This window comes from Cyprinodon variegatus, unplaced genomic scaffold (genome assembly GCF_000732505.1).
Source record: "Cyprinodon variegatus isolate N-32 unplaced genomic scaffold, C_variegatus-1.0 Scaffold23, whole genome shotgun sequence".
Classification (NCBI taxonomy): Eukaryota; Metazoa; Chordata; class Actinopteri; order Cyprinodontiformes; family Cyprinodontidae; genus Cyprinodon; species Cyprinodon variegatus.
This window is the reverse complement of record NW_015150476.1, coordinates 1,337,109-1,355,572: the sequence shown is the minus strand read 5'-3', so window position 1 is coordinate 1,355,572 and position 18,464 is coordinate 1,337,109. Positions and strand designations below refer to the sequence as shown.

The following is an 18,464-nucleotide window of genomic DNA, read 5'->3' as shown; positions in this document are numbered from 1 at the left end:
AAAAAAAAAACCTTAAAAAACAAATGGTAAAAGTAGAAAGCTGGCTCCTTGATTTAATGCAGAGCTGCACACTCGGAAGCACATTTTTTAGTGTTATCCTGTTTCTTTGACTGTGACTGGCTAATTGTGCTCTCTTCATCTTCTGACATGGGAGCTGGCTTGGAGCTCATCTGCCTGGCTGTGTGTTTCCTAGATGGTGCCACCTTTTACAATTGCTTTTTGTATCTCTGCTTCTGTTTCCTTGAACCCCAATTGACCTCTGCAGATGCCCGCTCACACTGAGCCTGGTTTTGCTGGAGGTTTTTTTCAGTTTAAAGGGAGTTTTCCTCTCCACTGTCCATACAAGCATGCTTAGTGTGAGGGATTGCCTTTGAGTCAATAAGTCGATGAAATCAACTGGTTTTCCTTAGATAGAATACTTGAATCAATTTGACTGTAGGATCTGGTGAACTATAAAGTTCCTTGAATTGACGTGTTGTGAATTGTTGCTATATAAATGACCTCAATTGAATTGAATCATGGCATGGGCTGTTTTCAGCATATGATACTGGTAAACTTCAACTTATTGAAGGAAGGATAAATGGAAAAATGTACTGAAACATTTTTAATAACCTGCTGCCATCTACCAGGATGAAGATAATGAAACGTGGGTGGACATTTCAGTACGACAATGACCCGAAACACAAGGCCAAGGAAACTCAATTGGTTTCAGAGAAAGAAAATAAAGCTGCTAGAATTGACTAGCAAATCACCTGACTTAATTCCAATGGAAAATGTATGGAAAGAACTAAAGATCATAGTTCACAGATGCCCATGAAACCCTCAAGATAGGAAGACTTTGTGGAAGGAAGGGCCAGAACACCACCTGAGCAATGCTTGCGATTAATTTCTCCTTCACCGTCTTGAAGCTGTCATTGCCAACAAAGGCTTTTGTACAAAATATTAAATCAATTTCAGAAGGTCTCTTCACTACTTTTTTCTCGTGTCATTTCACTTTATTGCACATAACTTACTTTCTGGACATCTGTGGTTAGATTCCTTCTATGTTTGGATTGCATGGATTATTACCGAAATCTGGGACAAATGTAATGTCAATAGCACCTCTTGAAATATATTTACTGAGAAATATGGCGAAATGTTCACTTCAGTTACTTTTTTGGAGAAGTAACTAGTAGCTATAGATATATTTTTTTTACGTTGGCATCTCTGCTCCTATGGAACCAACTACCAGTTTTGGTCAACCTATACCTTGGCAGACATACTCTCTCCTGTTTAAGGCTTTTTAGGCTTTAAACTTTCATTTTTCATAAAGATTGATTGGAGTGGCTCTCATTATAGTAAGATATCTCTAAAGTTATGCTGCTTTAGAGTAAGAATGCTAAAGGGCATAGGGAACACTATTCATCAATATGCATCATTCTATCTTTATTCTCCGATTGTGCTTTATTTGTGATTGCAATCTCTATCTTACAGTATGTTCTCTTCATTTTTTTTTCATCATGGTAGCTTGATCTGGTTGGGTTCTGTTTGGCTGTGACAACACACATTGAGCTTGGTTCTGCTAAGGTTTTCTTCCTGTTAAAGTGAGTTGTTGTTTTTTTCTCTCCACACACATGCTCTCTCTGCATGCATGCTTGTTGTGAGGGATTTCTGTAGTCAATGACACAATGTAAGCTAATGTTGCCACATGCTCTTACAGGAGGAGTGTATCCTGCAAAGTCAGTGACTCAATGTAATCGACTGGGTTTCCTTGGTTAGAAATCATTCAACCAATCTGACAGTATGATCTGAATGAATTATCTATTTAAAGTGCCTTAAGGTGACATGTAAATAAACTAAATTAAATTGAACTGAAATAAAAAACAATCAAGTATAGTGTCACTCTTGAGTACAATTTCAAAGTACTCCATCCACCTCTGCGTCAATTGGTACTGAAGAAAAAATATATTACGTTATGCCATTTCATAACTGTAAAATTCTTTTTTTTCTTATCTCTATAATTATAAATACCGGTATGATTTGTAAAATATCTTATAGCTTTAGTTTTGTTGTGTTTGAACACTTGATCCAAAATCCTATATAAATACCAAAACACATATCAAATGCAAGATATATAAATGCAAGCATTTTTTGTATTCCTGAAGTCTGCTATCCTCTGATTCTGGATTGAACTAGACTAAGCAATCCCAACATGTTGCTTAAACGGTACTGGAAATTGATTTCAGCACAGCTTAAATTTTGTATGGCTTGCAGTTTGTGCAATAGATAAATGTAACCATACAACATTGTACCAAAATACCCCATGACAAAAAAAAAAGATAAAAAGAGACACTATCTTGTCTAAGTAATAATTTTCCAATTCAAAGAAATATAATTTGATGAGCTTTGGCAGCACTGAGGGATTATAATTATTGAGAGATCGAGAGGAGAAAAAAAAATCAGGGAAGTCTAGACCTGTGGCGAAGGCGGAGACTAACAATGTGTGCACGAAGAGGCAAAATGGGAAAGGAAGCAAAAAGAAATAGGGACTGCAGAAAGCCCTTGGCCCCCTGCCTGCAATCTGCAATCTGCTGATGGCGAAGCTCGTGACGAGGAGGTGCACAGCGTCCATTTTTAGCGATGAGGTCATCTTTAATTAACAAAACAAAGAGAGTCAGCTGTGTCACTCCAATCTGTTATCTGCACCCATGCTCAAGGACACTGTTTATCTCCATATAATTCAATCTCTTTGAATAAGACTTTATCAACACATTGGGGTGCATTCTTGGTCTCAAGCAATGATGGAGCTGTTACATAAACAGGAGGGGGGATACCGCTTATCGTGATCGCAAAAGACATATGGAAAGAGCAGAGTTATGTAGAGGCATTAGGCATATGACAGGGGAGGTAAAGCAGAACAAGATCCACATGTAATGTGCCTCACTAAGCTTGCAGCGTGAGCTGGAAAAAGCAAAATGGAGCTAAATTAAGGGCAAAGATCAAATGGTTAATCCTTTTCTGAGTCCAATAGTACCAGGATGAGGTGACATCATTGCTTCGGAGTCCTCCGTGCTGGTGCTGTCTGGTTCCCGCTCTCTCTCTTGCACTTTGCTCTCTCTCTTTCATGGTCTCTTCCCTTGTATACTGTCCTAATGTCACTCAAATCTTCTCCCAGTGCAGTATCTTTAGTCATTTTACATACAGTGTTACCTTATTGCTTATTTGTCACAGAATTAATCTCACCAGTACTTGGTTTTACACCTGCAATGACATTTGGTTTGTAGATTTGAATGCTAAATTAGTTGTGTTGGGAAAAAGAAATGATAAAACTACTAATAGTTGTCACCTTTAATTTAGATAAATCAATACAATACAGCAATTAATCTTATTATAATGGTGTTCAGGGGAACTGTAGTAATTTTTTTTATTTTTATTTTGGAAGGTTAATTTTTGAGGAACTCTTTTCAAAATTAAGATGGAAGGTAGACAGACTGGAAGGATGTTTATGAACTGCTCTATTCTCTCTGTATTAAAACTGTCTGTTGTCTATCCTATCTATATAACAGTAAGGGTAAATGGAAGCTAATGATCTCTACTGTCCCTGAAATGCTCAAACTAAACTAAAGATGGATTAATACATTTTAATTCTCAGTTAATAAATACAAACACCAAAAAATTACACAGATTATATTACAAAAGAGAGAAAGGGTAAAGGAATGTCTTCTATGTTCTTTTAGTGCCACTGAAAAACTAACCCTTTTCAAATTCTGTGTGACTCTCTTTTTCAATATTTCAACACATTTTTAAAAATGATGTGCCTGATGTAAATGTATCTTCACTTTTCACAGCTGGTCTTCTTTAGAGAAATGCTGACTTTCACAATAACTCACCAGTGCTCCCTATCTAACCGGTTTTTCAATAAATCCTGCCTTTGCCTTGGTGTGCCATCTAGAGGTCTGTGCTGAGTCAAGGGAAATCACTCATTTGCTTTACATCTTTTAGAAATTCACCACATCATTATGGAAATTTATGGGACATAGAGATATCTAAGGTATAGAAAGCTCTAGGGACATTAGAGAACAACAATGAGGAAAAATGAAAATTTTACCTAGGGATGTAAGAGTTGTAAAACTAACTCAGCAGCTCCTTTTCTGTTGTATTATCTGTAGCTTTGAAAGGACTAGACACAAAAAGAGAATATGCACTACTTGGAATTAGTATTGTTTCTTTAATATAAACAACTACAAAGTAAAACGACTAGCTAATATAGGAAAATAAAATAAGGATACTAAACAATCCAAATATTACAAAAAATGTTTGGCCTTGGAGTATATTTAAGGATTGACCTTTGTATAGACAAGCTGGTCTAATCTGAATTCAGAGGTATTTTGTGCACACCATCTTCCCAGAGAATGACTGAAAAACTGAAAATATCTAGAAAATTTCAGTTGTATAGATCAAATGCTTTGTTGACTGATAATACTATCATGTTTGTCAACTGATTTTGTTCTACAAAAAGAGAGCTTAGACTACTGCTATTTTTATTTTTATAAATTTAATTGCAAAGGGCGTCCAACTATGGTGAAAGAGAGAACTTAATGACAGTGGGGTAGAAGATAAAAAAAAAAAAAAACAATAGAAGAACACTACACAAAAAAAATTCAACAAAGATTAATGAACAAAACCAAAAAACAAAGTTAGGCCTCAATTTCATACTAATTATTTTAATAAAAAGAACAACAATGATACAACTGTATATCATTTACAACAAAAGTTCTACCATTTAATATAAAAGCAAAACTTTGATCTAACAGAGTACCAAGTGAACCTTTAGCACCACAGTTTCACACTTTCACCAATGAAATATAAAAGAGGCCAGAGAAGAGGCTTTTCTATTTACCTGTGGGATAGCTTACTTAAAAGAGACAAAGGCCCAAGTCAGACTAGTTTGAGTTGTAATGCCAGGATAATCATACACAAACTGCAACTATAGCTCTTCGTATACATTCCAGCTCTGACATGACACCAGAGGTAATACATTCTGACGAGTCTCCATCTCACATGAAGAGGAGGTTGCTCGGTTTAGTTTGATCTAGTGGTTCTGTTTTTCACAAGTGGCAGCCTGTAGAGCACTTTTTTTTCCTTTGTAGAAGGAGCTGTGGTCAAAGTCGCATTGCGAACCTCCAGAAGCCATCCTCGCTTCTTCCTTGCCGAGTACAGGGACAAGCCGAATGCACTGGCCACTTCTCCCAAGCAAAATCCTAGCACAGCCTGCTCTTCGCCCTGTTCTGCTGCAAACCTGCAGAAAGCCAGGCTGCTGCCACAGGGCACACGAGGCTCGGAGAACCTCAGTGATCGAAGACCACTCCAATCACTTTGCAATTAAGAAAAAACCTTTCTTTCCCTTCCCCTTGCCTTGACTACTACTTAAATTGCTGCTCAAAGCACAGTCGGTGTGAACGCATGCTAAATGTTAACCCTAGAGGTAATACCAAGCCCTCTGAGCTTTGTCCTACTCTTGTATTTTTCTTTGTAAAGAAATTCATTTGTATTCATTTTCCCAAAGAAACTCTGATGGATTCTGAAGGATTCCACTATAGATCACAACTCCTGGACTCCAAGAAATCCTCTGCAGATCCTCTATAAAAACTCTGGTATCAAGACTGGCTGGCAGCTTCACTCTTCCTTGTTTCTCCCTGGACCAATCCACATGATCGAACTCTGAACACCCTCTAATGTGCTGCCATGTTTTTCAAGATTGCATGCAGCAGGTCGTTACGTCAGCTCTGTCTTCTCTTTTCCTATTTTCTCTTCTTTATAGTGTTTTTTTGGAGAGTTTTTCTATCAGTAAATATTACATCTGGTCTTATATACATACCTGCACAAAGAAAGCCAATTTTGGGACTTTGGTGCTGAGCTTTCTCTTACTTTCTGCAATTTTTTATGCCGCAAAAAGAGACCTGTATTTCCGCAACTCAAAAGATCCCATTGGCTACATGGAGGACCAGCTCCTTGGACCGCATGACTATGTGCAGTGGCCCTGCTACCCACGACGCTGAGAGACCAGACATCCCTGCAGACATACGGAGAAAATGGAGAGGAAGCCAGGGTGGCAGGGCAAAGCGGAGGAAAATATATTTACCATCTGTTGTCATAGGAAACATAAGATGTCTCCGCACACGACTGAGGAGCTTGCAGCGCTAACCTATTTCCATCGACAGTACTGTCCTGGACTAAGTGGTTTCCCTTCTTTAAACTCATCAGAGCGGACAGATCTACGGAAATGTATTGCATTCACCAAAGAAAAAAATTAGACAGCTTATCTCATAAGTACCAGATCAGTATCCCGTAATTATAAGATATTTTTTAGTAATTATGGGATCTTTTCTCATAATTACGAGAATGAGATATGATCTCGTAATTACGAGATAATTATGAGATAACGATCTCGTAATTATGAGATCCTGATCTCAATATTATGAGATCTTATCTCGTGATTAAGAGATAAGATCTCATAATTATAAGATAATACCTTATATTTAGGAGATCAGGAAGGTCATTCATTGCTGAGCTACGCTAGATAAAACGTGAACAATGAGTGGGTTGTCAGATTTAATATGCTTTCCTTTTCCCTTTGGGAAATGCTGAGTTTCCTCAATGTGGATGGAACTAGTTTTTGTTTGTCTGACAGTAAGTCCTTAGAATTGTTTAGGCCAAAAAAGCCCACTCTACTTTGACTTGCTGGAAGCTAAACTGCTATAAATTAATGCATCTGAAATGCATTCGAGCTGGCTTAGTAGTGTCCCAACTAACTGTCCACCGGTACCTTCTCAAAAAAACATACAGAATCTGTAATAATGAAGCTGTTGATGGATTTTTGCGTATTGTCATAAGTCTGCATACTTACTCCACAAGTTGTCATGATCTGGCCTGATAGCTCACCTTTTAATTGTTCATTTCACTCACCTGCTTAACTACAGTATGCCCAGTTTTCTTATTATCACTCATCTCATCCACCTGCATCTGTTGCTTTATAATCGGTTCAGCCTGAGCGATCAAGGCCAAATAATTTTTTGTTTGATGTTTGTTTTTTGTCTGTTTGTTTATGCCTGTTTGTCTGTTTAGTTAATTCTATGGTTCTCCCGGCGGCCAGTGGAGTGAGAGTGAGGGTTTTAGTGTTTGTCTTGTCCTCTGATCGTGTCCTGATCCTTCTCCACTGAGCCCTCAGGGTAATGGCTCGGAATGCGAAGAGGGTCAGTTTTATTCCCATAAGCCTGGCTCCTAGAAGGAGTCCAGTTTAAAGTCCTGCTGAAATCCTGGTTCCACGTCTCGTTTCTGCTTCCATCTACCACTGAGCCTACCGTTTGCATCTGAGCCTGCATGTTTGCTTCTGTGGGCATCCTTCTGCACCTGTCTGTGGAAAACTTTGATAGAGTGGAGGTTTTCTGGATTCCTGAACTTTTTCTGCCTGCCCCATCTTCCCCTGACCTGGATCGGCTTCCTGCAAATTCTTCCTGGGCAGCAGCATCAGGGACACTCTGGGCGTGGCATACCGTGTCTGGTTGTCAGCCCATCTGTTGGATCGCACCCCTTTCTAGGGAGATGGACTGAACTGTGAAACCAGAGAGTGTCAGTGATTGGGCAGTGCCCCGTTCTCTTCCCACAGCCGCTGTGAACCATGGATTCACAGCAACGTGCTTTGGTTCTGTCTGTTTTTGATTTAATAAATGTTTTGAAGTTTCCTACTGGCTGTCTCACCTTGAAAGTGGGTCGATCTGTCCCGTTCATGACACAAGTAGTAACCCCAGGGTTTCAGCGGTGTACTTTGTTGATGAAGTGAAAAATAGGAGCGGAGCTCCAACACGTATCATGACAGACCTGGGTACAGAGAACTGACCAGTAAAACAGATGCAGATATTTTTAAGAAGTTACCATGAAGACTTGTTTTCTGAGAGATGCTTCGTTACTGGCTCAAGTAATCATAACAAAATATATTGACATGATCTCATAATTATGAGATCTTTTCTCATAATTACGAGATATGATCTTATAATTATGACTCACTCACAATCATCTCTAGTAATTGTAAGTGAGAGATGGTGTAACGTGGCTCACGTTTACATGAAGGAACATTTGTGCTCCTCGGATGTGAAGCTAGTTGCGGTTGAGGCCATACAATCTCCCACTTAAGTCTGGGCATTTGATTGTGCTCTGTGTTTACATCCCTCCCTCCCTCTGCGGATGCTACCACTGCGTGTGAGCGGATCCACAGCACTGCTGACACAGCACCCCCTGCTCTCCTGATCATCACCGGATACTTCAATCAAGTCTCCCTTGGATCCACCCTCGTCAGGCTCACCCAGTATGTATCACATGTACAAGGGACACTAAAACTCTAGACCTTTTCTACGCAAATGTTGAGGAAGCCTTCACCTCTGCCCCCACTCAGATGCTCGGATCACAATTTTGTTTACCTGCTCCCCAATTATATGCCAATAGTGAGAAGGGAGCCAGCACAGAAGAGGTCACAGAAAGGCCACTGAGAGACTGAGGTATATTTTCAGAACCACAGACTGGAGTATGTTCCAAAGCTCTCATGGTGATGACATCAATGGCCTGACTGAACGAACTACGGACTACATGACCCCTGATCCATCCACTCCTTCAGTCCTCCCCACAGAGATGCCCACTAACTCCATCCCCCTTCCGTCCCCTTCCCCTCAGAGCCTGCCTTCCTCCCACCTCACGGTCACCTAAATGCAGTTGAGAGTCCAGCTTACAAGGAGGAAACAGAGGAAAGCCTCAGGACCAGACGGCATCCCCCCCCAAGCATGCTGAGGACCATTGCAGAAGAGCTCTGTGATGTCCTCAGCTACCACTACAGCCTGAGCCTCATCCTCCACCTATGGAAGACCTCCTTTGTGGTACCGGTTCCCAAAACACCACACGCCAAGGCACCTGCCCACTTTAGACTAGTTACCCTGAGCTCCCATCTGATGAATACCATGGAGCGTCTTATCCTTGCACACCTCCGCACTGTTGTGAGCCATGAGAGTTATGTTCTTTGACTTCCTCACCACTTTCAACACCATCAGATTGGCGTTGCTGAGGGGGAAGTTGTAGGATGCTGGAATGGACAAATATCTTGCTGCCTGGACCATCGACCCTCAGTAAGTGCGGCTGTATGCTGTCAGTCAGCGGTGGCAGTCTGCAGCACTTTACAATGCCACTACACTATAATCTGGTATAATAACACTGCAATAATTTATACTATTTATCTATTTAACACACCAGAAACAGCACCCTACCTGCCACCACTTTACTGTATATAAGTCTATATATATGTCACCTTAAATCTTTATTTTTGAACCATCCACTGTATATATATATATATATATATAGATGCACTGTATATATTTCATGCATCTTGTCCTCATTTGTACACCTGCGGTTGTTTAAGAGCCGATGTCACAAGTATATTTCTCCATTGTGAGATCAATAAAGTTCTATTCTATTCTATTTTCAATTCAAATCCCTGATTCATCTGCAACCCAGACCATCCCTAAGACCACCACTCCCAGCCCCAGGCAGAAACCTTTACCACTCCAGAAAGTCTATCTGGAACCATTATTTCAGTTCTTCACAAGAATATACTCATCCTTTATTATTCTTTCAGAAGTACTGATAGATTTGTGTATTTCAATTAGAATTTTAAATGCTATTGATCTAGAATGTGTTTGCAAAAGGGAGGGGCATTAAATAATCAGGTAACACTTAAAATGCTTAAAGTTGTAATTAAAAAGCCTTTTTATTACAACTATTATCTAAATTACCTTTATGATAAAAAAAAAAAAAAAGTCTGTCTTTTCTGCTGTTTTATAGAAACACAGTTTTGGAGACTCAGGGACAGCTGAATCCAAGAGTATGAATATCCTCACTCTTTGCCATCTGGGAGAGTATGCACATGGCTATATGTGTGTGCTCAGGGAGTGACTCATACTCAACATACTTGGGTGTTTGAAGTGTCTGACAATCTCATTTCCCTTACATTTACCAGTCTGAAGCAAGGTTGTAACTTTTTAATGAGTTGCCGGTTTAGTTATAGGTTTAATGAACAACTGCACAGATTTTCTATTGCCTTCATTCATTTTTTTCCATACTCAAAAATATAAACTGTTGGTGCTCTCTTAAGGCTGAACTATTTTAGATGTTAAGTGCTGTTTTTTGTTTTTAAAAGTGTATTATACAGTGTCCTTGAGTTTTAGAGAGGGTTTACCAAAAAAAAAAAACTATTATCAATATTTTATTTATGCAGAAACACAAGAAGATTTTCTTTCTTCTTGTGTTTCCAATACATGAACAGGAACTAAGTCAGATGAAGGATGGTCCATAGAAATAGCTTCTTCTGGATACAGTAAGAGGGACCTTGTTGATGAACATGGGCTAAAGGTGGAGCTTTGCAGTGGGAGGACTCTTAACAGTTCTCCATGGCTTAATATCCAGCATTTTATTTCAGAGTCATCTTTAGAGAGTAAATAACTGAAATAAGATGTGTCTTTAAAATCAGTCTTAGGATTGTGGGGGAAAAAAACAAAGAAATTGACTTTCATTTTAAATTTTCTCCAAGTACTATTATCAACCCCTTGAACCCTACGGACCCACCGGCGGGTCCAGCTGCTACATGACTTCGTAATGTTACCAAACCCCCAGTATTGATGTAAAAAAACATATTTGGCACAGTTTGGTGACATTTATGGATAAATGTGCCAAAATGGCCTCTCCGCCTAAGAAATTTCTCACTAATACCATTCTAAAATAAATATGATTCATCTGATTGAGTCCAAATTTGGTATATCTTTACACAACATTTAGATTTGAAAGTCTGTACTACTTTTTTGTGCTATAAATAATATTTTGGTAGTGTTTTGCAATGTTTATTTCAAAGAAAATTTTGGCGAGGTTCAAAAAATGCAAAATATTTTGTATTTTGTCCCTAATATTTCAGGCAGGGTCAAAGCTACAATGGTGCTGACACCAGAAAACCATTTTATGACATCTTACCTTTACAGACGTACCAAAAGTTTCTTCTTAAATCTAATAGCATTGAGGCTATAAGTTATTTACTTTTGTGTGTTTTTGTCAGGCAGAAATTTATTTATACCCCCTTAGGGTGTAAGAGGTTAACTAAAAAAATTCCAACAGAAATTATTTCTCTTTCTTGACTAATACAACATTTAAACCCAGAAACCAATGAAGACCATAATGTTTTACAGAGGCTTTATTTAGATGCATCAACAGAATCCTACAATCAATGGGGGGCTAGCTCGAGTAATGAAAAAAGACAAGAAGCGCAGACTTCCACTCTAAGCATTTTCTCAACTTTAGGGAGAGTCAGTAACTGTCTTACCAACGCCTGCTTTAACAGCATTTAGCTTATAAAGTTTGAATATTCATCACTCTATTTTCAGATACAGTACAGATGAAAAGGATCACAACCGCAATGGGCTGTTTCGTTAACCATTTTTATATTTGAATGGATCAGAACCACTGCACTTGGAACTGCTTAGTTGATATTTTTATTCAGATGTATGTATTTTACAGGTAGATCAAGGATAGGTTGTTGGAGATTCACAGCGAGGTTTCAGTATGCCATAAAAATGCCCTCTGTGGAAGAACACAGTTGATGGGAAGATGGATGGAACAAAATGCAGGAAAATATTGAAAGAATCCTAAAAGACAGGAAACTGATGCAGTGGTTCCCATTTCAGTGGGACAAGAATATAACGGATACAAACAGCAAAAATGGTTTGGACTAACGTATATTTGTGTGTTAAAATGGCCATGTGTCAAAATCAAGAGAAACTGTCTCAAGATGTAAAAAACAAAGAATTTGATATAACGCGACCCATTTTTGCAAAAAACACAAACCTTAACATTTTAAAACTTGCACTTAAAGTCATAGGGAAACGGCTGTTCCAACGGTTGCATTTCCAAATTCTCCCGAGTGGTGCCTCTTTACACGAGTGAATAAAGTGAATATGATTGGTCGTTTATCAAGGGGGCGGGATTGTTGTGGTGGAAGGTTCACAAGCACTTTGATTGTGGCCGGTTTGTCGGAATCATCTTGTTAACCAGTTAACAACTTAGTGCTAGTAGGTTCCCAATGGGAAATTACATTGGGACTAAGTAGCACTTAGCAACGACACTGTCAAGGAACGCTATGGACAGTGGAAACATGCAAGAGGAGGAGAGTTTTGTTTTGGAGGTCGTAGATGAGTCTCCTCCTTCATAAATGTTTTATTTCGAGGAGTCAAGGGAGGACGAAGTTGTTGTGGAAGAGGAGGAAGATTGGCCGAATTTAGGTGTACAGGGTGATGTATAACTAACTGGCCCGCATAAGATAACAAAAAAACAAAAACAACAACACATATTTTAAGACAGGATTTTTTTTCAAATAGAAATTTTCTAACTTTTGGGACAATATCATCTGATAAAGAGTACATTTATATACATGTTGAAGCCAGAATGATTTGACATTTAAATATGATTTCCCTATGACTTTAAACAAAATGTTGTTTCTATGTGATCTTGTTTGAAGAAGCCATACTTCTGGGATTTTTATTTGTAAAAAAAATATGCTAAAGACCATTTTTCTTACACTTCACATGTGCCCCTCATTTTAAATATAATCTGTTTAAAATACATTGAAATTTGTAGGTTTATACAAAAAAAAAAAAATCAAAGATTTCAAGAACAATTAATCTTTCTGCAAGGTGTTGGCATTTTGATTATCTGCACTCTGCATTCATTCATGTAAAGCAAGAATATGCTCTCTGCCCCATCTACTTTATCAAGGAAAGTATGAGTAAATTCCAAATAAATAATTTTAATGACATGGTTTCTTTTACTCTATTTAAATAAAACAGGTAAAAATAAAAAATGGAAATAAATATATGCTACTGTTTTTTATACTTTTTGTATTATTCATTAAAATACCCCTCTTGATTTTTTAACCACATCTGAAATATGCAAATATGCTGTTTGTGCCAATTAATGTCCTCCTTTTTACTTTCTGATTAAATATTTGACATTAAGAAACTCTAGAAAAATTTAGATGACACATACATACATTTATGTCTCAATATTGTACAATGCCTCTTTATTTAAGGCGTGAATCCTTAAAAAAACACTTCACATTGGCCTCACTGCCAACTATCATTACTGGCTTAAGCTTTGGGTGGTGATTTTACCCAAAACACTGTTCAATGTAATTCTGTTGAACAATCATTGATTTCCGCTTGCAGTTTCAACCGGGAAACTTACTGCGTATTCGCTCAGGAAACAAGAGAAATGCAGAAAACCAAAGACTTGAGGAATGAATTACTTCTTACAGATACATTGCCTTGCAAAAGTATTCAGCCTCCTTTAACTTTTAGCCCACAATAAAGAAGTGGAACAAAATGTATTGGATACTTTACACTACTTTTTTAACAAATAAAAAACTGGAAAATTGGGTGTGCAAAATTATTCAGCCACCTTGAGTTAATACTTTGTAGTGCCACCTTTTGCTGGGATTACAGCTGCAAGTCCCTTGGGGTATGTTTGTATCAGTTTTTCACATCGACAGCTGGAGCTTAGTGAGGTTTGATGGAGAGCATTTCTGAACCGTGTTTTTTAGTTCTTTCCACAGATTCTCGTTTGGATAGTGGTCTGGACTTGGACTAGCTCTTTCTAACACCTGAATATGTTTATTTGTGAACCATTCCGTTGCCAATTTTGCTTTATGTTTTGGGTCATCTTGTTGGACGTTAAATCTCTGTCCCAGTCTCAGGTCTTTGACAGAATCCCAAAAGTTTTTTTCCAGAATGGTCCTGTATTTGGCTCCATCAACATCCCTCAGTTTTAACCATCTTACCCGCTGATTAAAAGCAGTCCCAAACCATGATCCTGCCACCACCATGTTTGAAAGTGGGGGTGGTGCGTTCACGGTGATGAGCTGTGTTGCTTTAATGCAAATCATAACATTTGGCAATGTTGCCAAAAAGTTTGATTTTGCTTTCATCTGATCAGAGCAACTTCCCAGGTAGCTTGTGTCAAACTTTAAAAGATAATTTTTATGGATATCTTCAAAAAATGCTTTTCTTCCATAAAGTCCAGATTGGTGAGGCATATGACTGATTGTTGTCCTATGGACAGAGCTTCCCTCATCATCTGTAGAACTCTGCAGTTTATCCAGAGTGATCATGGGCCACTTGGCTGCATCTCAGATTAGTCTTCACATTGTCTAAGCTGATCAGTTAGAGGGATGTCTGGGTGTTACTAGATTTGTAGTGGTCTGATACGGCTTCCATTTCAATATTATCGCTTGCATAGTGCTCCTTGGGATGTTTAAAGCTGCAGGAATCTTTTTGTATCCCAGTCTGGCTTTAAACTTCTCAACAGTATTTCAGACCTGCCAGGTGTTTTCCTTGTTCTTTATGAAGATCTCTGTGCTTTACAGAGACTGTTGCTACAAATTATTAATTCAAGGGGGATGAATAATTTTACACAACAATTTTTTACAGTTTTTTATTTGATAAAAACATTTAAAATATCCAATACATTTCTTTCCACTTCATGATTGTGTCCCACATGTTGCTTCTTCACAAATAATTAAAATTTTTTTTATTTTTGTTTAAAGCCTAAAATGTGGCAAAAGGACAAAAAGTTCACAGGGGGCAAATGCTTTTACACGGCAATTTATTGTTGTCTGGTGAATGAACTGTGATGCAAGGCTCAACTAAGTTTTTATTCAAAGCAACTTTAGGATAAAATAAACTGTAACAGGAGTGAAACATGTATCTGGCATATCACAAATCTAGGAATAAAAAAAAAGGCCTTCTTAAAGGATGTTTATTTAATTTAATTATTCCATAGAATGCTGCATTTAAAATGTTAGTGCCACTTATTATTTCTTAAGTTTATATGCCCCTACAATCCTATACAATCCAAATTTGTTAAAATTGTTTTAATTTTTATTTTTAGAAATACCATACCATACCAAATTTATTGATAGAGCACTTTCAACAATCATAAAATACAAATAATCAATCATAAAAACAATAAATAAAGTGATGTATAAAAGGATTAATAAAATAAAAAGCAATAACAGAAAGAAACAAAGTAAGACAAAGTCAATATCTCAGATATAAACATAGATTCTTTGGTTTCCACCCAGTCACACAAGCTATACAGTGTTAAAACTTTTAATCCTTTGACTTCTTTCACCAATCATACTTACCTGAAACCATATGTAGTAGAAGTTACTAATATATCAAGACATATAAGGTAAAAGATAAAAAAAAATAATTAAAGAACAGTAAATACTGTAAGTAAAAGGTGAACCAAAAAACTTGCAAACAATAACTCTGAAACCAAACTTTGTATCCGTTAAAACACAACTTACAACATGAGTGGTGACTGGCACATAGAAAAGTGAGTCACCCTCACCATCTGCCCCTTCATGCCTCACCTCTGCCAGCACGTCTCTGGCTAGCTGTCTGGGCCCTCTTTCTGCTCGCTGGTGCCCACGCCTCATCAGCATCACTCCCAGTTGTGATGGATGGCTTGTCTATACTTCTCAATGTCTATGGCCACTTTTTTCCACACCACCTAGTCTCTTGATTAGATCTGGCTTGTTCCTATGACTCATGCCGGCCCTGATCAGAACAATGACCAATTCCTCGACCTGGAAATACAATTGCCAGCACCCCTCACACCCCCCCTACGTCATAAGACACCTTAGCAAAAGTTTCACATTCATCCAATTGACTTTCAGACCACTTACCTTAAATGTTTTAAAAACAAAGTCAGGGTAAAACTCTATACTTCACAGATACATCAGCTCAAGAGCAGTGTCAGTCTCTACTTGTGCTTGCTCAAAAGGTAACTAAGTAACTTGACAAACAGATAAATACCAAAATGCCAAAAAGTATGATCCAGTTAAAACAAAGGACTAAAAGATATTAAGAAAACTAACTTGAGAATTGATTTTTTTCTACCTGTGTAGATTTCTGCTTCTGAAGGATCCTCTATGCGTTTATGTTGAATGATGTAGTCAGATACTTTGCAGCCAATCAGAGGCTCCACATCCATCCACTCCAGGGCTACTGTTGTGCTTGAGGGCTCCATGTAAGGGGCTAGACGCAGACTAAAGTAATATAGAACACAAAAACGATCAGCGTTGAAATTACTAATACATTTAGCATTACATATATTTGTTCTGGTATTATCTTCTAAATGAATGCACTTTTCCTTGTACTTTAATTTACCCAAGTGCTGCAAATATCTGTAACTACATGATGTTTGATTAGTTAAAAAGGAAAGTGTACACAGTCGGCATGAATTTTCATTCATGTCTATGTAGGCTAATAATCAAATTGGCCTACAAGTTAATAGGAACACAAACTAAAAAAAATGTCCTATACCAGTAATAGCATACTAAAAACATCACATTATGAACAGTGTTATAATGTAACACAGCCAGCATAATAACTTAGATGACAAAGGTTGTTGATATTTTTGCAGTTGATGTTGTTTCAACAACCTCTATAATGTAATGTCATTGTCAAAATTTCAAAAGAGAATTGTGCTAAAGTGAAGTTTATTATGAGCTCTTGGATACTCGTATACTGGGATATACAAAAAAGAGGGACATATTTGATTTAAAAAAGAACAGCAATCCCAACCTAATGGCACTGTCACACCTTGATGATTTAGCCAGCGTGTGCTTAAGTCACTGAATTTTCTAAAACAGCGGCATATGCTGAACCTTCTATTTATTTTTATTTTTTTTTGGCCGTATGTATACAGTATTCATAACGAGTCCAGAGCGTATGTCCAACGACAGCCCTTATGCAAAACTCACAGCAGCGTAATGTCCATGAAATGTCACAAGCCACTGTCCTGAGTAGGGCAGCAATGCGCCCTGAGGCGCCTGGCCTGCATAAAAAGCACAAGAAGAAGCTTTCTCTAAGCTTGCAGTCACTGTATTAACCTAGCTGCTGTTTACTGCCTACCAAAAAAAATGTAAAAACAAAAAGAAAGAAAGAAGGTTTGCAGTCACAGCATATTCAGCGTCATGTCCGCTAGGAAGTTTGCTGGTCATGGCCGTGGGCATGAAAGCAGGAAGGATCAATCACACTTACCTTCATGCTCACCCTACAACTGGAACAGAGTCACATTGATAAGATCATGCTGATGTTGGGGGACAGCTCTTATCCATCCATCATTCCATCTCTTATGATACGACTATGCACCATGAAGTCTGTGAACAACTTTTATACCAAAACGCTGCCAATACGCCATTATACAATAGGTGTAAGTTAGAAACATGTTCAGCGGTGATCTGGAACACGTCAAATATACCCGCATACGTCAATATGCATTGGAGATAAGTTCTTGATTAGTTACGCATAAGTTATGCACAAGTTACTCATAGGTTTTGGATAAGCTAGACACCATGACTTATGAGTAACTTACACTTAACGTTTGTCAACATTCAGATAACTTACGTTTAACTTATGGCCCAAGTATAAGCATACGCTGGCACTAACCATATGCTGATGTGCCATATTAACCATATGTCGATGTACTTCAGCGTGGTCATAACTTATTCAAAATATGCTAGCATTTTTGCCAAATTTTACGTTGGCATTACGTTGGCAAAATTGTCAAGGTGTGACTGGGCCCTAAGGCAACTGAAATTAAATGAAACTCTACTATCATTCATAAATCAGATGCTTTTAGTTGCTCTGTCCTCTACAGTGTTGACTTTTAAACCTAACATTCTTTTGCAGGACACCCTGGCAGCAATTACTTGAGGGCATGCCCTACAAATGCTTCAGAAGCATTATTGGAACACCTTGAAGGGTGGTATGTATTTTTATTTTTTTTGTAAGGGAGGGAGGGTGGGAAGTCCATTCACAGCTATTAGAACTTTAGGAACCAACCTTTTGTCCACAACAGTCCCAAGTACCCCAGGAGTTGGCAAAGATATGTATGTGTGTTTGCATGTATGTGTTCATTTAAAACCTTTGCATTCATTGAGAAAACCTCTCCTTGATATAAAATTGTAGGTGTCCCCTCACACTTACATGGGCTGCCTGAGGGGACTGCAGTTAGGTAGGCCGTCTTTGCTGAAGGCACTCAGGTCACAGCGACACCAGTTATCAATGACATCGCCCTTTCCAGCACACCAGTATGAGCTCATTGTAGCGCTCTTGAAGGCCTATAAAGGGTAACATAGGTGAGAGAAATGCAATTATCTCCAGGAACATGTGGTCATTGTCCATCTATGCTTAGCCCACCCCCATCTGAACCCCTCAAAGCAATGAAATCCATACTTCTACATAAAGACATTCCACATCATGGTTTTCCTTGGAATGAACAAAGATAGATAGATAGATAGATAGATAGATAGATAGATAGATAGATAGATAGATAGA

The 18,464-nt window shown here is 38.2% G+C and overlaps 1 protein-coding gene across 1 annotated transcript in view; it reads right to left on the bottom strand.

Annotated features, from left to right (window-relative positions):
- The window catches only part of astn2 (astrotactin 2), a 398,940-nt gene that overhangs the window by 60,487 nt on the left and 319,989 nt on the right, over positions 1–18,464 (bottom strand). The window contains exons 18-19 of the mRNA XM_015392541.1: positions 18,114–18,247; positions 16,020–16,168 (exon numbers count right to left, since the gene is read on the bottom strand). Coding sequence (XP_015248027.1) covers positions 16,020–16,168; positions 18,114–18,247 — 283 coding nt within the window. The remainder of the gene's footprint in view (positions 1–16,019; positions 16,169–18,113; positions 18,248–18,464) is intronic.